Source organism: Ovis aries, chromosome 2 (genome assembly GCF_016772045.2).
Source record: "Ovis aries strain OAR_USU_Benz2616 breed Rambouillet chromosome 2, ARS-UI_Ramb_v3.0, whole genome shotgun sequence".
Taxonomy (NCBI): Eukaryota; Metazoa; Chordata; class Mammalia; order Artiodactyla; family Bovidae; genus Ovis; species Ovis aries.
The window spans coordinates 120,196,847-120,221,175 of record NC_056055.1 but is presented as its reverse complement, the minus strand read 5'-3'; the positions used below and the strand labels follow the sequence as shown (position 1 = coordinate 120,221,175).

The 24,329-nt window shown below is 37.2% G+C and overlaps 1 protein-coding gene across 1 annotated transcript in view; it reads right to left on the bottom strand.

Annotated features, from left to right (window-relative positions):
* The window catches only part of COL5A2 (collagen type V alpha 2 chain), a 148,978-nt gene extending 124,970 nt beyond the window's left edge, over positions 1–24,008 (bottom strand). Inside the window, exon 1 of the mRNA XM_004004513.5 lies at positions 23,755–24,008. Within this exon, the coding sequence (XP_004004562.1) occupies positions 23,755–23,851 (97 nt within the window). The 5' untranslated portion in view covers positions 23,852–24,008. The remainder of the gene's footprint in view (positions 1–23,754) is intronic.
* Positions 24,009–24,329: the final 321 nt, after the last annotated feature.

Below are 24,329 nucleotides of genomic sequence, written 5' to 3'. Positions count from 1 at the left end.
AGTCGTGTCCGACTCTGTGCGACCCCATAGACGGCAGCCCACAAGGCTCCCCCGTCCCTGAGATTCTCCAGGCAAGAACACCGGCGTGGGTTGCCATTTCCTTCTCCAATGCTCTAGTAGAGGATTAATGCCAGGGCCTTTTCCAGCTTCTGGAGACTGCCTGTGCTCCTTGGCTCATGAAGCCATTCCAAATTCAAAGCCAGCAACAACAGGCCAGTACATCCAATCCTGCCATTTCTCTGCTTCTCTCTTCCAGTTCCCTCCTCTACTTTTATATTGCTGAATTTGCTTCTCATTGCTGCGGTAACAAACTGGTACACATTTACTGTCTTAACACATAAATGTATTACCTTGCAGTGCTGGAGATCAGAAGTCTGAAATAGGGCTCACTGGGCTAAACTCAAGGTGCCAGCAGGGCTACACTCACTCTGAGGGCCCTAGAAAATTATCCGTTCTATTGCCTTTTCCAGCTTCTGGAGACCTGCATTCTGTGACACATGGCCCCTTTCTCAATTTTCATAACTAGCAATGTAGCATCTTCATATGTTTTTCTCTGACTCCGACCCTTGCTTTAGTCATCATATTTTTCCTGATTGCATCTCTTCTGCCTCTTTTTTTCCTCTTATGAATATCCTTGTGATTACATTGGGCCCACTCAGTTAATCCAAGTTAATCTCCCTCTCTAAAGTCAACTAGTAATACTATGGATCCATAATGCCATGGATCGACTTAATTCCTCTTTACTGTGTGAAGTAATATATCCACAGGTCACAGGGATTAGAGCATGGACTTCTCTGGAGGGCCACTATTTGCCAGCCACACCCTGGAGCAGAATTCCAGTTCCACATGGTCAGAGCTCTACTCCTTGCCGCATTCCCAGAGTCTCAGAATTGTGTCTGTCACATTGCACTCAATAAATAAGTCAATTCTAATTTCTCTTTTAAGGAACAATAGTTTTTGGGGGGGAGGAGTGGGGAGCACATATGGTATGTGGGATCTTAGTTCCCCGAACAGGGATTCAGCCCAGTGCCCTCTGCAGAATCTTACCCACTGCACTACCAAGGAAGTCCTTAGGGAAACATTTTTTACTATATATACTAGAGATTAGAGAATTAAAAAATATAAGAATAAAGCATGCCATAAATCATAATTTATATTATTTGAAAAGAAATCAGTACATTATTTCTTCTTTGCAACATATTAGCCTTTAATAAGGATTTGTCAAGACCTGAAAGTTTCAAGTATACTCAGTTTTCTGATACATATTAGTGGTCTTGCCCTCATATATTAATTTAAAAAGAGTCTGGCTATCCTGCTTTGTTGGAGAGATTCCCCACAGAGTCACAGGCATTAAATAAGCAGAAAAATATCACTCATAGATGCATTAATAGAATAAAATTAATGTTACTTTTGCATACCTCAAAATGTATATTGGTGTACCACAACAACAATTGTGTGATAAATGTTTCATTCTGTTATCTAAGAACAATTTCCATTAAATTTTCAGTGTTATGTTATCTTCTGAAACTTTCCAAAAAGCTAGTGCAAAATCCAGGGTTAATTCACACTAGGGAATATAATAAGCATATGGTCTATTAAGCTACTCTTATAATTTGCAATAAAATAGTGGAAATATGATGGGGGATTAGTTGCCATGGTAGATGAAGAATAACATCTGGTAACAAAATGAAAAATTCTGCCTAAGAAGCTGTTAATATGACTAGGTAATCGCTTTGACTGCCTTCTACTTCTATATTTTTCACCCATCTTCCAGGAGAGAGCCCTCAGCACTCAGGCTATAATTTAGCAAGTAGCTAAATGTTCTATATCAATGAAGATTAGAGATCTAGACAGATTACATTACAATGCACAGTGCAATGTTCTAGATGAGTTTTTGTGAGATAATATGAAGATCTGAATACGAGTGCTAAAGCTACTTAATCACATTAAAAGTGAAAGTTGTGTAAATTTGCTTTCTTTTTTAAAAAATTTGTTTCTTCCATGTTTGTTAAAGCATATATAAACGGTAATACATCTAAGCTTGACCTAACACCAAAGTGAAAAACAACACAGTGTTACAGAAGAATTTAAAATATTCATTCAGTTACCAGGGCATTCTAAGAACATTTCAGTAAAAAGTACACAAAGAACAGGAATTCAATTTCATCAATTATCTTGAAAGACAGTCACAAACAGAGGATTTCGTTATTCCCTTATGCTAAAGGAAGGCCCAGTCACACCACTTTGCTGAACTGACTGGATGGAGTAAACAACATGGAATTCCAGCCCACACTATTGTCTGCTTCAAAGTGTATTTCACACATACCAGTTATAGGAAGTCTGGAATAGAAAGTGCTCTGGATGACGAAAATAAAATGTGGGCTAATTCTTCAGTGGAACAAAATGTTTTGTGGTATTCTTGCTTGAAATAAAACTTTGCTGAGAGTTTGGTCAAAATGCCTTACTCCCTCTGGTATGTCCTGGTTTAAAGAAACAATATTTTTACCGTCAGTGAAATCACTGAAGTAATAAACAGTTTTCACCTGATATTAGTTACAGGGTTTCCCAGGTGGCACAGTGGTAAAGGATCCACCTGCCAAGATCCCCTGGAGGAGGAAATGGCAGCCCACTCCAGTATTCTTGCCTGAAAATCCCACAGACAGGGCAGCGGGGAGGGCTCCAGTCTATGGGATCCAGCTGGACATGACTGAGCACGCACTCACACATGCAGAGATACATATATGACTTCTTCTTGATCTAAATAGAAAAGTCCTTTATTGGTGACGATTAAATTTTTAAACATCCCCATTCTATGTACTTGGTTTTTCCTCTCTCTCTAGAGAAACTATATGTCTTATCCACTGCAGTATCCCTCAGTTCCATTCAGTCGCTCAGTCGTGTCTGACTCTTTGTGACCCCATGAACCGCAGCTCCCGGAGTTCACTCAGACTCACATCCATCGAGTCCGTGATGCCATCCAGCCATCTCATCCTCTGTCATCCCCTTCTCCTCCTGCCCCCAATCCCTCCCAGCATCAGACTCTTTTCCAATGAGTCAACTCTTCGCATGAGGTGGCCAAAGTACTGGAGTTTCAGCTTTAGCAGTCAGTCCTTCCAAATAACACCCAGGACTGATCTCCTTTAGAATGGACTGGTTGGCTCTCCTTGCAGTCCAAGGGACTCTCAAGAGTCTTCTCTAACAGTTCAAAAGCATCAATTCTTTGGGGCTCAGCTTTCTTCACAGTCCAACTCTCACATCCATACATGACCACTGGAAAAACCATAGCCCTGACTACAGCTTCACATAATATCTGGACCACACTAGTGTCCAATAAATGTATGTATAATTGTAATAAGAAAGTCAAGATTTTTAGGTAATCATACCAATATTTAATAGATTAGTCTCTGAGTATCAGCACAATGATAGCAGAAGATATGTGCAATGACTGACTTCATAGGGATGACTTTATTGAGTAATCTATGGAAATTTATGCTACTTTATGGTAACAACAAGTATTCTTCTCACATATAGATTAAATATCATCAAGCCAAAGAGAATTTTATGCAGCTATCTACCTAATCCAAGGTCACCATTCTGTGTTTTTTGTAATACCTAACCTGAACTACAAACATTTCCTGGCACTAAAAATATTCACATAATGGAAACACCAATAGATCATATCTATCACTTCATTAATGACAGCCAATAAGCCATTAGAATTAGAAAAGAGCACAGAACTAAAATTAGCTGAGTATAGTCTAGTTAAATATACGACCTAAATGGCTACTACATGAAATTAGTTCAGAAATCAGTCTATTTAGAATATACAAGAAGTCTGACCTTTGGAAAGTTTGCTTTGGTTCTTAACTGTTTGGACAACCACTCTCAAAGTTGAGCAGGAAACTCCACACTGCCAGACCCAGAGCTTTGTCTCTATCATCCTTCCCTTGGCTCTCGGTGATACAAATGACATTGACTTCTGCTTAGGACACTTCTGATATCTCTCACAGCACTACATCCTCCAGTCAAAACCTTCATTCATTTCCTGACAACTCCAGCTGTTTTTCCCCTCTCCTGAACTGACTCTAGGTTTATTCTGAAAGGTTCAATGTACTTTAGTTCATGTTACATATTCTCTTTCTTAGCCTGATTATTTCAGGCATTTACTTTCCGACTAAATTAAAAACTCTTCATGGTTTGAAATCAAGGATTCTACTTCCTAACTTATTAATACATATATATAGGTTAAGTGCACCATAGCACTTGACTTGGTACATAGAAGTCAAATAAATATTTCTTATTGGCAGCTCAAGTGACTATCAATGGCAGCATGTACACAAATTTGTAAAACATGTTTGCAGGTGATTAAAGTTTTAACTCATTTGTAACAGCATCAGTGGAAACTCTTACAAATGTTTTGACCAAAAATGTCACGGCAGAGGGAAGAAAAATATTTTCTTAGAAAACAAATATTTTCTTTGCAGATACTCCCACTGAAAGTGTTTGGTTCAGATGTCTGATATTTATCATTTTTGACTAATTTATAAACCAGCTTAAGATGGTCTACACACGTTTAACTTATACATCTATCACGTCTTTTTACAAAAATGTGTAACAGATTGGGTCTCTCATAATGGGATTCTTCAATATAAAGATCACTTATTATTTTTTTTTCTACTTCATATTTTTAATATGGCACTTGGTAGTTAAGGATCAATGAAACACTTAATAAATATACGGCCGATGATGGTCTCCTTAATTTTATAATCAGTGAGGTACATAAAGCCAGGGCAGAAAGCCTAATCGTTAGAGGGATCTCACTAAATGCTAAATCAGCATTAGTTTTTCTTTCCAAAAGTCACTTTTGCCTCTTGCCCTGTAACACAACCTGTGATTGCATTTGCTTTCACAGCTATGCAGATTCCAGATTACAAGGTTTCCTAATACATCTCAAGTAAAAATTTTAGTTGGATAAATCAAAAGTTGTTTGGTTCTTTCCTCCTCACTACAGTCTTCATGAAAATCCCTAACTTTCAGGTTTAAAAAAACATATAAGTTCTACAAAATAGATTTATACTTTCCCTAATCTTTGCCTGTCACAGGTTTGGTCTTACTGAAGTCTTTAAGAATGTGGCACTGCATAGAAATGATTTTCATATAGTAATGTGGAGTACTTTTCTTTGTAACTAAAACTGTCTTTCTCTTTCCTTTTCTTCTCTCTATGAGATACAATTGAAAGAGTCTTGGACAGGGAGCCAGAAAACCTTGGTTCTCTGCCCAGTGTCTCCTGCATCATCTTTGTCTGTGGATCTCAATCCTTCGTCGGTAATCTAAGGTGTTTGGTGTTTAGGTTTACAGGGACATCAAAAGAGTGGATGTGAACTGTATGATTTTTTTTTATGTGTAGTGTGAATATTATCACTAATAAAAGCAGAAAAATCTAAAACTAAATGTCAACTGAATATAGTCTACAGGCCTGTAAAGGCTAGACTACTCTAGCCTTGCCTCTGAGAAAGTGAATCTCTTTTTATTGTTGTAATTTAGTAACAGTTGACCTTTAGTGGGGCTGAAGTGGGGGGTGGGGAGAGTTAGTAACTGATAGAAATTTGAAACTGACTATCCAAAAGCACAACACATTGCCTAGTCAGAAAAAGGAACATCACCTGTCATGATGCAAGCATTTTGAGCAACTGTTTGATATCTAATCGACATTCACAATAAAAACAAATGATTTATTGATAATTGAATCTTTACATGATGCTAGCACAAGCAGCAATAGGGGAAACAATTGGTCTCAAACAACATCCTAGTTAGTATATGTACTCTGTTTAAATTAAGTGATTCAATTTTAATTTAAATTAAAATAGTTGCATTAAAATGATTGTGACATTAAAAATGATTGAGACAATAAAAAGAGTTGATGTGCTCAAGCATGAACAATCACACCCTCACCTCTTGTACCCCAAACATATCTCTTTCCCCTGAAGCTACACCTGCATCTTAGATACCCTGTATCTAAAGTCACATACGATAGCCAACCTCTCTTAGACTCTAACTCCTCTCCGCTTGCACCCAGTGTTGCATCTTTCTAAATCCGGATCATTCTATCCCCTTTCTTTCTGCATCTTTGACATCTGACATTTGTCCCTCCAAGGGACTCTTTCTTCCAGTTTATAAACTGTCATCTGAAAACAAAATAAAACAAAAATCCTCACTTGACTCTACCTAACTACGGTCCTCTATCTCTTCTTCCCCCAACAACTAAGTTGCTTAATAAATAGGGAAAGAAAAAAGAAAAGTCTATACTTCTGTCTCTGTTGTTGTTGTATTAAATTTTAAAATAAGTAATACATTATCCCCAAAAGTCTTTAATAATAAATGGGGCTTCCCTAGTGGCTCAGTAGTATCCAAGTATACTCCTGCCAACGCAGGAGACGCAGGTTTGATACTTGGGTCGAGAAGAGGCCCCTGAGGAAGAAATGGCAACACACTCCAGTCTTCTTGCCTAGAGAATCCTACGGACAGAGGAGCCTAGCATTACAGTCCATGGGGTCACAAAGAGTCAGACATGACTTAGCGACTAAACAGCAATGATTAATAATAAATGAGATCATGCTACATCCCATTCTCCAAGTCATCAAAGTAGTTGTAGTTTCCTGTGAAACAATACTAAATTTACTTCTGAGTATTTCAAGCATTTTTTTCCTATCTACATACTATTCACTTGCTCCTCTTATCTCATTTTGGTTACTGTGCATTCATCATTCATATTTTAGATTTATCTCCTCCAGGAAACCAACGTTTGCTCTAGTGGGTGAGTTGGATACTCCCATGCAATTCTTTTTCATCATATTTATTATTATATTGTTTTATAATTATTTGTTCATATGTCTATTGCTCTCATTAGGGTCCCTTAAATACAGGTAGTATATCTTTGCATCCCTATAACCTGAGCAAAATCATGATAAATAAAATAGGTAAGTTATAAAATAACTTACATTTGTATTTATTAGTCAATTAGTGTGCTTTGAGGTATGTATTTTTATGCGGCTTCACACAAAAGTGCACTAAATACAGCTAACCTATATGTAAAAGCTGGTTCCATTTTTTAAAATTTGCTGTTATGAATGTAGAAACAAGCGAGATTGAGTAATATAATTAGACAACAATCTGGCGATCAATGGAAAGAAGGCATTTGATTTGAATCATCAAGAGAAATATAATTTGTTCAAACTTAATCACAAGCGTTTATTGAGTAGCTGACATATGCATAGAACTGAATCTGTATCTGACTTTCTGGATTTGAGAAATGGTCTTTACATTCAAGGGGCATATGATACAAGTAAGGAACCAATGACATTTATTACTGTTGTTGTTTATTCACTAAGCTGTGTCCGACACTTTTGCGACTTCATGGACTGTAGCCCACCCAGCTCCTTCCCCAGGTAAGAACCCTGGAGTAGGTTACCATGTTCTTCCCCAATGACATTTATTAAGTGAAATTAAAACAATGTGTTATACGGAAAAGGTTTTTATTAAATGCCAACTATGTCAAAGAAAGGGGAAGTGCTACAGTTCAGAGAAAAGAGCATAATCAAAAGGTTTCAAAGAGGATACACATCGGACTTGACTATGATTTGAAGGATGTGGATGAGTTAGAAGAGGATGACATACAGACAGAGGAAATAATGGGGTGAATGCAGGGGAAGACTGCTCAGGTATTCCCTCCTCTGAGACCTTCCCTGACTCTGCATCCCGCCTTCCACCTCTCAGGCACTGTGTGGTAGGGATGCCTCCTAGACACCATCTGGCATGTAGTAGTCAATTGTTCTTGATTCTTATTTGTACTCGTTAGACAATTAGCTCCCTGAGCCAGAGGTGGTGGGAGGAAGGGGTGGGACAGCGGGGAGATTAAATACTTGTTTCTGTATCTTTCAGTAAAGCGCCTGGTTAACAATAAGTACTCATTAATCATTACAATAAATAATGAAGGGATGAAAGTAGGTTGCACAGTGGGAATATACTGCTCTGTAGAGAAAAGCAGGTCAAAATCATCCTTGCTTGAGATCAGAGAACTATTTCTTTAAAAAAAAAAAAAAGTCAAAATTTTCAGGATCATCTGAAGCAAATTCTGTCACTAAAACACATTATATATACTGTTTTTTTTTGAGAATAGAATGAGATTTATATTCCCCAAAGAAGTAAATTATCGTTATCTGCTTTAACAAGACCAAGTATACCTCATTATCAAAGAGTACATTAATCTAAAACCTGACAGCTTTCTCCCACTGGTATTTCTGATTTTAGCATGGATTATGAGCATTTTTGAGTGCCTTTTAAAAATCTTGTCAGATTTTTAATTTAAATTTTTCCCGTATCTTAATTAAACAGATATACTTCTTGTAAAGACATTTTTAAGGCCATTTTCTGCCCAGAATGGCTGGGAGTGAAATTCTAGCAGATCTTGGGTACCTAAATGTTTAGAGAACTAAATCACTATCAGTGAAGGAGGAAAACTGGGAAATAAAACACAAAAATGGAGTTCTTCATTTTCCCTGAAGGACGTGGGAAGCAAGTACCATGTTCCAAAAAGTTCTCCAGCATTCTTGCCTGGAAAACCCCACAGACAGAAGAGACTGACAGGCTGCGGTCCAGGTGGTTGAAAAGAGTCAAACATGACTGAAGCAACTTAGCATGGTGTTGTTGTTGTTGTTCAATCACTCAGTCATGACTGACTCTTTGCAACCCCATGTGCTCAAAGCATATCAATGGATTAAATCAAACCTTCTAAATATTCAAACTAAATATGTACATATCTCCCAACAAACATTATTAATAAAGAAAAATAAGGACTCGGGAACAGGTATAAGGAATCAAGAACAATCATGATAATCTCACGATCTACTCTTCAGGGAAATCTCATAAGCTTTAACTTCTCCTTCCTTCTATCCTTCTTTCCTTCCAACTTTTTTAAAAAGGCTAGATAAAATAGCAGTTTAGTAGGTTCCGCAGATTGCCAGGAAAAGTAAGCAATGTCCTCACTGCAAAGACAAATCCATCAGCTTTAAGGGCAAGAGCCTAGGATGCCACTAAACTTTGACCACTATCCCACCAAAAATATTTATAGAGCATCAAATTTTATGATTGAAATAGTACAACACAGCACTGAATGTATTTACATATTTTCTAATTGAAAAATTCAAAGTTACTCTGAAATATACAAAACTTATTGCCAGATTATTGTGAATTTTTTTTTTCACAATTACCTTTACAGCAAAGTCTAGAAACTTTGTAAAGCCATTTGTGCATGTGTGTGCTAAGTCACTTCAGTCATGTCTGACTCTTCGTGACCCTATGGATTGCCAGGTTCCTCTGTCCATGGAATTCTCCAGGCAAGAATACTGGAGTGGGTGGCTATTCCCTCCTCCAGGGGATCTTCTCACCCCAGGGATCTAACACAGGTCTCCTGCATTCCAGACAGATTCTTTACTATCTGAGCCCCCTTGGAAGTTGCGTTTCTTAAATAAATCATAGTAAGGCAGTCTCCTGCCAACCCAGGGTATGTAATACTCAGGTTCAATCCCTGGGTCGGGAAGATTCCCTGGAGGGCGGAATGGCAACCCACTCCAGTATTCTCACCTGGAGAATCGCATAAACAGAAGAGCCTGGCAGGCTGCAGTCCACAGGGTCACAAAGAGTCAAATATGACTGAAGCGACTGGCACATTGTTGTTGTTGTTCAGTCACTCAGTCATGTCTGACTCTTTGCAACCCCATGAATGCAGCATGCCAGGCATCCCTGTCTTTCACCATCTCCCGGACCTAGCTCAAATTCATGCCCATTGAGTCAGTGATGTCATCCAACCATCTGTCCCCTTCTCCTGCCTTCAATATTTCCCAGCATCAGGATCTTTTCTTGTGAAAAGACCTTCACAGACCTTCAGCTCTTCACATCAGGTAGCCAAAGTATTGGAGTTTCAGCTTCAGCATCAGTCCTTCCAATGAATTGTCAGGATTGATTTCCTTTAGGATTGACTGGTTTGATCTCCTTTCAGTCAAGGGACTCTCAAGAGTCTTCTCCAACACCACAACTCTAAAGCATCAATTCTACAGCACTCAGTCTTACACACAGGTAAATAACCAGAAACCTGGATCAGAACTTCAAATCCTAATTTAAAAGTACAAAAAGATATTACCTACAGAAATTATGCATAAGGCCTCAACCAACCAAAAGTTATACATGAAATTCTTCATGGTGGTATAGCACAAATCTAACCTATGTGAGTAAGTTTATGCAAACCTTCTATAGTCCTAGACTTTCAGAGTAGGGAGTAGCCCTGGATAATATACCACAGGTCTTACAGAGGAGGAAACTGAGGCCCAGAGATTTTAAATCACTTCCACAAGATCACCAATTTAGTTCATGACGGAGCTACAATTAGAATGCAGATTTCCTGCAACCTGGTCTAGTTTAATTTAGAAAGTTTTCTTTAAAATTATTTCAACAATTCATTCATGAAAGAAAGAAACAGTCTATTTAGTTGAGGCCTTCATCTCTTTAACTGCATGTTTCTCTCTGAACAAGTAGAGAGTCTTAAAATATACCAGAAAGTAGACAGGCTTGAGGGATGATGGAACCTTTGTCTAAACACTTGGCTCAGATTGCTGTGGATATTTATCATCAGTTTAAACTTCTGTCTCACAGTCACCTTCTGACCCAGGAAAAAGGGATACCATGCTGCAAACAGGCCCTTAGAGCTTAACTTTGATTTTGAGACAGGCTTCCTGATGGGAGATGAATAGGGAAAAAGTAATAATAACAGTGGATTCAGCCTTCTGCCACGAAGCTACATTTTTGCTTGTAGAGAGACTGCAGTCCAGTTATATTAGAAAAATCACGTTTTGTTTTTCCATCTGTTCTGTTTATCCTGAAGGCAAGGTCTCTATTCTCATTTTTTCCTATTTAATTCCTATTTTGGGCCTTTGGGAGTTTTCTAGATGGTTATGTAAGCAAGGTATTTTACTCTCTGCAATTCAAGGTTTTAAAAAAACCCCACTAACTTTGCTTTCTTTCATTTTTGTGAAGAATTTTCTGTTCCTTTGGATTATAAATATTCTCATTTACCTAAAATAAACACTTACTTTATATTCATCTAGAATTTAATTACAATAAATCATATAGACCTTTACTGAGGCTTTTAAATCTGACAGAATTTCTGCAGACATTATTATGAATTCTTCATTCTGAACCTGTGAGATAGAAAAATAAAAAGTTATCCGTGTTTTATAAATGAGGAAATTAAGGTTCCAACATATTATATTTATAAGGAATTTATGAGGAAAGAATCAGAACTTTACTAGAGTTGTCTGACTCAGGGCCAAGTGCTCTTTGGACCCTGTTGCCATGTTGAATTAGAAGTGGAATGAGCTCACACAGCTCCCTCTTCCACCTTGACCACCCAGATGGAGGTGCACACCATCCCTCATAAAAGCATTGCCAGGGTCCAAATAAGTTTGTCTTGAACCAGTGAAATCTCAGGAAAGGAAATAAATGTTGTATGTATTGAGCATACTTTCACTTTTCCGAAACAACTCTACAGGAACCAAATGTTCAAACAATTACCGAAATCATTATAGTAGAAAAAAAGGATAAAATCAAATGAGTATATGTACCACTCAGTTTGTGAATGCAAAGAAAAACTTTCAGGAGTTGGCTGGTTTGCTTTTCCTTTGTGAATGAATAATCAAGAGCTGAGCACAGGCCTGGCCCAAGGGAAAAGCACGAAATAAACAAAATTTCTTATCACCATTTCATTCCTCCCCACCCTACTCCCTGGCCCTGTTCTGCTCCAGGAATTCTGCTCCTCCATCGTTTCTCTTACCATTTTAGTAACTGGGAATGGTCTGATAAAAATTATTTCAGTTATGGGGAAAACTCTAATGGCCCAATCCGAGGAATCATCCTGAAAGAATAATATCCACTTTTCTTAGCACCTATAAATTGCAATTCAGTTTTTCAATATGCAGATGAAAATATTCATTCTCAAAGATCCGTACCTTGCTCAAGGTCACAAGGTTGCAAAAACACAGGATTCAAATGTGAGACTCCAAAGACCCAGGCTCTGTTAATTGCTTTTTGAAACTAAACGGAAAAAGAGAAGTTCTAAATGTAGAAACTGTTCACTGTTAAAGGTCCTAAGTGTAGAAAAATGGTAGTAATTGAGAGTTGAAGAAATTTCCCAGAATTAAAAAAATGTAACTGTGAGATGCTACCCTCTTCCTACTATTCCTATGGCCTATTTGGCCTAGTTAGAAGTATCTATGTTGTTAGCTCATAATAATAGATATACAAGACTGTGGTTGTGTTTATGTGTTCTTTCCAAAATGAATGTGTCTTAGGCATATAGGGTTAAAAAAATTAGAGAGATCTAAGAAAAAAATATTCAGAGATATCACAAATTTTCCCAGCCTCTTTGAAATTTTCCAAATAAATCCCACAAGACATGATAGCCTTCAATGAGGCTATCTGTGCCAACTGTTAATTGGTATCCTTGGGTACCACAGAAAACTCATCTTCCCATGTACTCATGCCTTCTATATGATGCCCAATCATACAGTTCTATCCTGAAGAAACTCAAATATCCTCTTCAGAAACAGTGGGAATCCTGCAGACAAATTTTCCATTTTGATTATATGACATCAACTTTCAGTTTCTCTTAGAATGGATCTGAAGTGATTCTAATGTCGTGACTGTGGAACCATCCACAGAAAAACACAGAATGTCCATGACAGCTGTGTTTCATCTGCCTGTGGTGTGAGCCATAGAGTCCACCCAGTACTGGGACTTTCACCCAGAGCCATGATGTCAGCTGATTTGATGGCCAGAGATCATTGGGGGAAATCATAAAAGGCAAATTACCATATTATAATACATTCAGATTGAGTGAATGCTCAGTTGCTCAGTTGTGTGTGACTCTTTGTGACCTCATGGACTGTAGCCCATCAGGCTCCTCTGTCCATGGGATTTTCCAGGCAAGCATACTGGATTGGGTTGCCATGCCCTTCTCTTGGAGATCTTCCCAACCCAGGGGATCTTCCCCATCCAGGGATCAAATCCATATCTCTTAAGTCTGCTGCATTAGCAGGAGAGTTCTTTCCCACCAGCACCACCTGAGAAGCCCATATTTGAGAAGGAGACATCCAAATAAACCTCCAGTGTGAGACCTTGATTCTCAGGTAGATTCCTGAATGCCTTTCCTTCAAACTGAAAGTTTAAAGCATATTTCCCTTAAAAAAAAAAAAATTAAAAGTCATCTACTTCAAAACTGTTTTCTTAAAACTGGAACTGCTTCTCCTCCTAGGATTTTAGCAACATTGCATCCACAGAATAGATGTGGAGGGGGTACAAGGTAGATCAAGTGAGTATAGCTTTAACAGTTTTATGAAATATTTATATCCTGAATGTACCAAAATATCATGGAAATACTAAGCAGCATAAAACACTTAATTTAATTTTATTTCATCATCCTCCACATACCCAAACACAAACACTGCCAACGGAACTTTAAATGCATCCACTGATTAATTTCTTTAGAACTCATTGTTTTAATCTTGATTCATAAAGGAATTATCCCACTCTTTTTTTTTTTTTTTTAATGAAATAGACTACAAATATCCTGAAATCTTCCCAGGCTGATGAGAATGCCATTGGTTCAGGAATTTATTAGTTGTTTCTCAGTAAAATTCAGTTCAGTTTTATTGTGCCTGAGGAAGAAAATAAAAACACAAACAAACACATGCCTAATCTGACAGGTAGAGACCAAGATTTAAAAGGAAACGGGGAAGGGATGAAAAAAGAAGTCATTTTTTTGTGAATACTCAGAAAGACATAATACTTGTAGCACCTGAAAGCTTTAACACAAGCTGTCAATGGAATGCTCAATTGTTCCTCCTTCATTGACTCCAAGTGTTTTTTTCTTTGTTTCGGCACAAACTCATGTAAAAGAAGATTCCTATATCAGAATTGCTCATTTGCCTTAGAATGGCCAGTGCCCTTCTGCCTTTCAAAAGAAAGTATAAGCTTTCTTTATAAAACTTCAGAGGGTTTGTGTTTGTAGCCAAAGACCAGAAAACTAGAAACTTTTTCTTTGCAGTTCATCTTCCCATGGTAACCAGTTAACCTCACTGTTCACCCACCAGTCCATCCTATCAGAAACTCTAGATAAAAGTTGAGCACTAAATGAGAAGTATAATATTCCGAATTAAATTGTAACTTAATCATTTCTTCAATAGAAAGCTCTGGAAACAATGAGAAAGAAAAAATTTAAAAATAATTTCAAACTAACATAAATGAATCTGATAGGTGCTCCTACATCAAGAACAAATAATAACTATATAACTGCTATTTAATCAGTTAAACTTTTTAATGAAAACATTAAATCTCTATAAATAAGTTGTATTTGCTATGGGAAGTAGCCACATTTTTAAATTCCATAATGAAAAACTCTAAAGCTGATGGCGACAGAACAGCTCTACTGAATAAAAATTTAAAAAATTAATTAAAGTAATTCATAGCTACTAATTATCTGGTGAAATTCCATGTGCATACCTTCTTCCAAGTGAAACCCATCATTTTGTTCAAGTTTAAAAAACTGAGAAGAAAAAAAATTGCAGCAAAATAAGGAAAGTGTGAGCATGAAGAATGTGCCTACATTTTACATCAGTGTCTGCTTTCCGGAGTCAATTTCACAAAAGTCTCCTGGGAGTGAAGGGAGTGAAGAACCCAGCAGCCTTTGGGAAATGAGGAGACTTGCTACAAAATCTGGTAAAAGATGGTCACTCCCACTACTGTATCCAAATAGTCCAGGGAGCTGCCTTGTAAATCCCCGTGCAGTGAAGCAATTCCTCTCCTTCCAGATGCAATCCAGAGCAATGCAGGGTGGAAAATAAGCTTCCAGTTTTTAATACAGACTTTTATGACTATCGTATTTTCAGAAAATAAACTCTGAAACAGACAGAGCTGGTAGACAGACACGCGGCAGCATTGCAGCATGGAACGGATCGTGCTTGGCTTGCACACATCTTGGAGACAGTTGCAGAGAATGAAGTGTGTGTGGGGTGTGAAACAGGAGAGCAGGAGTAATGCTTCAAATCACATGGCCTCTAGAAAGTATTTAATGGAAAGAGGTTTTTGTTTCTTTTTTTTCCCATAGGAAACCTACGCAAGAAGACACTACAGTAAAGCTCTTCTATTTGAAGGGCAAAATGTATAAGTAAGCTTAAAATATAGCCTATTTAGATATTAGATAAAAATACTGATTCATTGCCTAAGTGACTGTAGTAGATACCATTTGCATTTTAAGTTTTACAATAATTTTAATCTCTTTGAGAGAAAAGTTGTTTCTTTATTTTTTCCATAACACCTAACATTTTGGTTGATAATTACCCAATAACCATTTATCATTATTGTTATATTATTAAATAGTTGAATAATAATATCAACTGGATAATTATGCTGGATAATAGTATCAATAATCATTTGATGAGCTCCTACTCTATGTCAGGGACCATACTACTATGTAGGTGGTTTAATACATGATAGTCTTCAAAATAATTATTGAAGGTGAATATTACTATTCTAATTTTATATATGAGAAAACTAAAACATAGAGCTCTTAAGAAAATTACTCAAGAATATGCAAATATAACTTGAACAATCTAAATCTGAAATTGGTTCACTCATTTTCGAATGAATAAATAGTGGGAGAGTTTTTTTTAGATTAAAAAAAAATAATATTCACTTGGCCTACGTGCAAGGAATAGCAATCATATACCTAATACATAAAATAATTTTATGATATGCAGTGGAACCTGGGAAGTAAACTAAGGAAAATTGTGTGTGCATGTACGTCATGGGAGGTGAGAACTACAGGCAATTCCTTATTTTGAGGCAAAGAATGAGAGCCACTGGACTAAAATTCTAGAAATGAGGCAGATCATGAAAGGTCTTGTATGCTTTGCTTAGGAGCTTCCTCAAGTTCTGGGAGTCAATGGAAGGTTTTAAGGATCACAGTTCAGTTTCATAACACAATAGCAACAGAGGTGGTCCCAATAGGTACAGATGGGAAGTAGCCACATGGGAGGCAAAGAGACAAACTTACATGCAATTGCAGTAAAAAGCAGTAATCCATGAGAGCTTAAACTGGGGTATTTGTAGTAGAGATGGAGAGGAGGTATATTTGAGAAATATTTAGCAGGTACAATGGTAGAATTTAGTAACTGATCAGAATTTTGCTTGAATAACCGAATAGGATGATGTTGCCATTAACTGACATAAAGAATACATGAGAAAGACGATCCTGTCTGGAAGGAAAGATAACATGTTGAGTTTTGGGTACACGGAACTTGAAGTGGTTATGGACAAGCCAGTGGGAAATTGGGGATTCTGAAGGAATATGTTCATATGGAAGGTCAGGGTTGAAGAGAGAGATTTGAAAATGATCAGCGATTAGTTGTTACGCAAAACCCTGGGAGTAAGATTCCTAGATAATCTAGGAAGAGAATAGATGGAACCAGTGGACTAAATTTGATGAGAAAACAAAGTGCTAAGGGATAAAAAAAAAGAGAGAGAGAAGGAGCCCATGAAACTGAGAAGGAAAAGTCAGGAAGGTAAAGCGAGAACCTTCAGAGCACAGCCTTTCAAGAAAGCTGGGGTCGTTAACGGTAGGTGAAAGGAGTCCACTGGAACATCACACATTACTGGGCAAGCTTAAGAGGAATAGGGGGAGCAAAAGTGAGGGTGCATGGGATGAGCGAGGGCACGCAGTCAGACAGAAAACTGTTCTGCTCCTTTAAAGCAGCTAGGCTAAGAATAAAGAAAGGGTGAAAGCCGGAGGCAGGCCCTGGGAAAGAGCTGAGCTTGTTTACAGGCTAAGGGGAAAGAGCTCATAGGAAGGAAGCTGTTGAAGTTATGGAAAAGAGAGCATGATTAACGGAGCAACTTGCCCCAGGAGGTGGAGAACAAACAAAATACAGAAGGAGGACAAATCCGGAAGTTTCTTCAAAACGAATTCAAAGATTTGGTAAAAGTAGAATTTATGCCACCAAGATTTATAGCTGTGATGACTGAGATCAGACCAAAATATCATTTTGTGAGTCTCATGTAAGTGCTCTAAAATTGCCTTCAGGTAAATTTCCCAAATGACCCTCTTAAGAGTTCCATCAGATTGACAGGGGTGTGTTTAATTTCTTCAAATTCAGATGAGGACCCACAGGTTTGGTAAGGTTTGCTGTTGTTCACTCACTAAATCGTGTCTGACTCCGTGACCCCCATGGACTTCAGCATGGCAGGTTTCCCTGGAGTTTGCTCAAACTCATGTCCATTGATTCGGTGATGTCACCAAACCACCTAATTGTCTGTCGCTCTCTTCTCCTCCTGCCCTCAAAAAAAAAAAAAAAAAAACAGGAGTCTAAAGGTTGCTGAACTAAATAGCAGGGATAGATCAGAATCCAGGTGTCCTCCCAGTGATGTCAAGACCGTGGCTTACTTTACTTACTGAAGTATGTAGACTACAACAGGGCTGTGATGCTTAGGTTGCAAGCAACAGTGTCATCTTTAAACTGAACTTATAATTCTGATTGAATAGACACCCAGAAAGAAAAAGGAAAGAAAACCAACTGTGAGATTGTCTTTCCTCCTTCCCAGATGTACATTAAAAAAAAAAAAAAAAAAAACTTTTTAAAGCACACAAACATTTTTGAGCTTGAAAATTATACCAGAAAGCTATAGAGACAACATTCATTAATTTATTGATGCTAACTTTTTAACAGTGTTAATGTTACTTCTCTGTAGAAGACAACAAGTGGGTAAGGAAATTCTTGTGCTGTCGTAATGTCCCTGATACACTGTTCCTTAGGAAAAATACTCAGTATAAGATGGAACCATTGTGATTTCTGTTGAGGAGTTTAGTTTTAAACATACCCATAAAACAAAGTAAAAACACTAAAGCCACCAATGCAGTCACAACTTCAAAGAAAAATTTTCCACTGTATAGATTACTTCTCACACAAATGCCAAGAATAGATATTCTGTGTGTGTAATAGCACTTCAGCAGAAAATAAAAGTTAGAAAAAGCCACATGAAATTTACAGGAAAAGAAATTTAGAGGAAAACTGAATTGTCAATATATTCCTAGCAATTCCACTGTCTTATATACACTTGTTCAACTTGCCAAAATGTACATAGTAGGTCAATTAATAATTAATAACTTGAGTCTTTGTCTTACTATTACTATGTCTCTCATATATAAATCTAAACTTTTCAATGTTGTAATCTCAGAACACAAAACATCAGTCAAAAAGTGACTGATCCAATTTTAAATATTTTTTAAATTGCCATGTAAGACTAAGAAATGATACATGAATTCTCCTTCAAGTAGGAACAAACTATTTGATTAAAAAAAGAAAAAAAATAGACTAACATAACTTTAATCTCTAAGTCTCCTCCTCTCAAAACAAAACTTCCTCTTGATGTTTTTACTTAACATATGGCATTAGGCCCACTTCTAGAATGATCAATGTGATGAGTCTTTGGCCTTCGGGGATATGATGACAGTGTAAAGAGCAGGAAGTAAAAGAAAGAAAAAAAGACTACATAGTCACCTGGAAATACATTTTAATAGTGTGGCCTTTGTATAGTAGAATGATTCATCTAACTTGCCATAAGGAGGATTTGGGTCTTGATTATTTTTTCCAGAAATGATTGTGAATTCACAATGTCTTATCTATAAATTTTCAATAAGCAGGCTTATAAGTGGAAGGAATGACTTAGAATAGCAAGTTCTTAGCAAAGTCACAGTGTGTATCCTTAGAAGAGGAAGCCAGCTGATGCCACATCAAGATCAAGAGTCTAGGCAGAGACTTAACACAGTGGTTCACCAATATGAATCCATCACCTAGAAAGCTTCCCAAATCCCATCCACAACCACCAAATCAGGATATTTGGGAACAAGAGGAGCCTAGAATCTATACTGGCAACAAGCTCTTCAGGTGTTTTTTTTTTTATGCAATCAGCTCAGTACTGATCTGTGCGGATTGCTTACCAACTAACCTAAAGAGTCATGATCAAAGTCTACCCTGCATTTGTCAACATAAAAAACTGACTGTACCTATCAATCTACCAATCACATATATAGAGAGATACTCTCCAAAATAAAGCCTCATTCTAATTTTTATAAAAGTAAAGTTTATTTGAAGAGACGAAGGAAAGAGTTGTAAAGAATAAAAACATAATGTTTAAGTGCCATCCGGTGTTCTTGGCTTTGTATTCTACCTAGGAATGAACAATAACCAGGGTAAGTCTGGTTACTCAACTATATTCTGTCCATTGAAACCAGATCTATTCCACTGAAAGTGGTTGACAATTATGCCCTCTGTGGCCAGGATTACAGTTGCCTCCTAATAGCTATTCTCTCTTTTATATCCTTCATAACTCTATTCAACAGAGTACATTGTCAGTGTTACCCAGCTAAGACTACATCTCCCAGCAGCCCTTGTAGCTTTGTGTGACCACATGACTTACAAGTAAGTAGAAATGATATGATGACTTAACAATCTCCATTAAAAAAGAATCACAGCCTTCATCTCCTATTCTCTATCTAGAAGCCGGGAAAGTAAATATAATGGCTGGGATTCCAGTAGCTGTCTAGGAATTTAGAACATCAAGAACTGTACCCTAAGAATATAAGAGAGCTAGAAAAAACTGAATCCCTGATGATTCTGTAGAGTTGGTAAACCAACCTTTCCCTACTAAACTAGAAGCTTATAAAATAAGAAAAAAACACTTTTTTGTTGTTTAAACTACGACACTCTCCTATATGCAGGTGGCCCTGGCTTAAAACATTCACTGTAAAAGAAAAGTGTGCATATCCTACATGAGTATGATCCAAAGTATCCATTTCAACAGTAAAAAGTTTTTTTTGTAATTTATGAGTGAACAATATCTTAAACTATATATTTGCATTCTCTACTGCCTTTAAAATGATCCCACCCAAGTACTGCTGAGTATTAAGCATTGTTTCTTATTATTTGTATTTGAATGATGAGATAAATGCCAGACATAATGTAATAAAAATGCAGGAGGCCATGCTATAGAAAGGGCTTCCCTGTTGGCTCAGACGGTAAAGAACTGGCCTTCAATGCAGGAGGCCTGAGTTAGATCCTTGGGTTGGGAAGATCCCCTTGAGGAAGGTATGACAACTCACTCCAGTATTCTTGCCTAGAGAATCCCCACGGACAGAGGAGCCTGGCAGGCTACAGTCCACGGAGTCGCAAAGAGTTGGACGTGACTGAGCGACTAAGCACACACGCTATAGAAAGAACTGCGAGCCCCTCAGTTCAGTTCAGTCTCTCAGTGGTGTCCGATTCTTTGTGACCCCATGGACTGCAGCACTCCATGTTTCCCTGTCCATCACCAACTCCCAGAGCTTGCTCAAACTCATGTCCATCAAGCCAGTGATGCCATCCAAACATCTCATCCTCTGTGAGCTCCTCATCTCTTAGTAATCAGAAGTCAGCTTGGGTCCATGATACTAGTATAGGGCTACAAATAAGAGGGTTGCAAATTTATGGTCCATGAGCCAGCCACACTTGACATTCAAAATATACTGTATTTGGCTTAGGTAATACTTTCTGAAAACATTAGATATGAATGGCTTCAAGTGGGAATGCATCTTCAGTTCTCACAGCCCTACCATCACCTGTTGATAGACACTCTCTTGCTTCACTTGTTGATGTCACCTTCATGACCTCTGAGAAGCACTGACATTTATAGTCTGGAAATAAAACAGCATGCTTCTGTAGCTTTCCCTCTCTCCACTGCTTCTCTGTTGTTGAAATCAATGATTCATACCAAAGATTGTTTTCCAAGATTAAGTACGTCCACTTCTAATAACAAGAATGTATTTAAGTATTAGGTATTAGACCTTTATTAGGTATTAGACCTAGGCATTAGACCTTTATTCAGGAATATAAAAATTAGTATAAATACACTAGTATTTTCTCCTACAAAAAAACAAATGGGAAAATCTCTTCAAGCAGCTCCCCCAAAACCAACACACTTCCACACACACAAACTCATGAAAAGCTGATTTTTGTTATCTTAACTCATTTGTTTACTTAATAGCCCCAACTAAAAGTCCAACTCTCAAACTTTCTCACTGTTATGAATTTAAAAAATCAACTCAGTTCTTAAAATTTAGTGAGAAGTAGTAACAATTTTGGCCTAACAGGCCTAAAGCTTTATTTGTTTTCTTTTATCTCATCATTCATAAGTATTTCTATAAGACATTATACATGTAATTTATGTAAAATATAAATTTTAAATTTCCAGTAAAAATAATCAAACAGAAGAAAAATATACTTTGAAGTCCTGAAAAGAAAAAAAAAACTTAGTATGTACTTACATATGATAATAAGTCTCTACATTTCAAAGAGGACATATTTGCACACAAAGTCAGCACCACATTATATGACTTAGAGCTAAAATTTGAAAAACATATTGTTTTGCATTTGTGCCTTAGAAACTTCTTTAGTTTAAAACATTTACCTTACTCTTCTCCAAACTTAAAATCACATGGAGTTTCAAAATTCTGATTCTTCTATTTAAGTTTGTGACAAGCCTGAACAGGAAAAATAAAGTATTGCCAAGTATTCACGCAATATAACTTAAACTAAAATATGCATGGTAAGTTCAAGTTATGTAGTTCTGAATATCCTGGATTATGGAATTCTTTTTTATATCACCTTTAATTAAGACCTTAACTATTTACTTTTGCTATTGAGTTTTTATTACACATATTCTCTTAGCTTGAGTAACATAACTGAGCAATTTATTCTTTTACAATATGTATGCAAGCAATTTACCTTTTTTCTGTAAAATGTTTGGAATTCCATGTTCTATGCTATTTGGATATATGGGGGAGAGAAGGCTTTTTTGCACCAAGCATCACATTTCTAACATTTATATAAATTAGTATTAAGGTAAATTGAACTCTGCTCATTTTTCAGAAATACCTACAATGTAATTACAGCTATTTGAGAAAGTCTTTTAACATTTGGCCTACTCCATATACTTTAGGAAACATTCATTTATTCACATGTTCAATTATTTTCATACCTTATAAATGAAATTATTTATCTTAAAATATAGCAACAAGGAAAGTTGTGTAAAATTTTGAATGAAAGTTGTTAGTTTTTCTGGTGGGGGAGGGGAGTCGACTTCTTTTATATTCAGATATTTCTAATTTTGTGCATTTTTCCCTCCCCTTTCCTGACTTCTACTTCTACTATCTACTTCTATTATCTCCCCAGCCCTTCCAAACTAGACATGCTTTTTACAACATTACAAGGAAACTCAAGAGGTTTAATCTTCTATGAATTGTCTCATTTTTTAAAATACAAAAAGTAACATAAAAGTTTCAAGATTTCAGAAAGTGCCCCCTCTATGGGACTCTGGACAGATTCTTGGGTATTCATCCCAGATTCTTATTTTCATTCTAAATGTTTTTTAGACCTCGGGGTTTCTAGATTAATTTTATGAACATTTATAGAGCAAAAATACACAGAAACAGGTTTTAAATATATATACACACATATGTATATACATATGTGTGTATATAGCCATAAAATATATGCGAAGGACAGTAACAGAAAAGTTTAATAAGTGTGCTAAATTTTAAAAGCTTTGAGTTTGATGTTAAATTGTTATGAAAATCTTTAAAGCCTATTATGAAAGAGTACATGTCTGTATTTGAAACTTCAGGCCTGGAGGGTAAGGATTTAATAATGTGAAACCAATTTAAATATTTTCTTATATTTGCTAGCAGGCACACATTTTTGCTTAACCATACCATGGAAAGCAACCCTAACATATGCAAATTTCATAGGAAAAAAATCGGTAACCAGGCAAGATTTGTCTTACATTTTTAAAAAAGAGAAGAAAGGAAACTTGTGTCTCATGAATAATGCCCATGCAAATACTCTGTGATAAATAAATTATATAAGACATTCCGATTTCCTGCCTTCCGCCTCCAACAGGGAACCACCACTGTCCTGATAGTCAAGTCAGTAGGGTGGGAAAATAAGAAATCTGGCTTCTATCAGCCTCTGCCATGGAGAAAGAAAGACTTGTCTCACAGAAAGCAAAAGTGATTGTAAGATCACAAATGAAACTAGGAGAGATGCAAAAATCTATAAAGAGAAAAGAATAAGGAGCCAAAGACAAAGAAAAATCAGTTGTGACTGGCTACAGAGGTTTTCCTAAACAAAGAATTTTATGAAGCAGCTGAAGTTCAGTACAAAAAAGGCTCCACCCTACTCTGCTTCTGCCGCGACTTTTCCTTGCTCTAAGAACTCTAGCCCACAGAACAGACCTCCTCTAAGAGTGTCTCTAGCCCTCCGTTTCAAGCACTCTCCTTTTCTTTTAAACTTCCCACTCTCCACATTCAGGCAAAAGGACTCATCCTAGGCTTTCCCCAAAAGAATTCAGTAGTGTACTCTTCGAACGGCAGAGGTAGAGGCTCCGGATTTACAAATGTCCCCGATTGTCTTCCGAGCCGTTTCCCAGGTGCAAATCTGTCAGCCCTCTTCTCAGCTTTAAACCAGAACCTCCTCTTGGTACTCTTCCTGAGGCTTAATATTCCACCCATTTCCCAAACTGTGCAATAAACACCAGAAGGAAAGCAAACGGCAAACTTACCATCCTCGTCTTCTTCCTGGGCTTTTATTGAGACGAATTGCCCTAATAAAACAGTAAGAATGAGCAGAGGTCTTGCTTCCACCCAGTTTGCCATCATGTCTAAATATTAGACATGTGGGTCCTCCTGGGAGTTAAAAGTATATTCTAAGGTTATTGTAGCACCATGAAGTCAGCTGCGGGCTCTTCTTTCAGCACCAGCCCCAGGGCAGCCTCTGCAAACCCCCTTTTTCAGCACCAGCTCCAGCACAGTCTGCGAAAACTTTTTTCAAGCGATGCAGCTTTAAATAGGAAGAATGCTGCCTCCACTTCTTTTCCTGCCCCTTTTCAGCTTGTTCAGGCTCATAACCATCCAGTGTCTGCCAAGCAACGGTCTGATTGATGGTAAACAACCAAATCAGAACACAAGCCCCTGTGCCTTGAACTGTCCCTATTTCATTTATGTTTTAAACATAAATGTGGCTAAATCGCAAAAGCAAACGTTTGTTTCTCTTTCTTTTTCTTTTCTTTTTTTTTAAAGAAAGACTGTTAGAAGGGAAGAGTCTTTTTCTTCCCTCCCTAACCCTTCCCCCAGACAC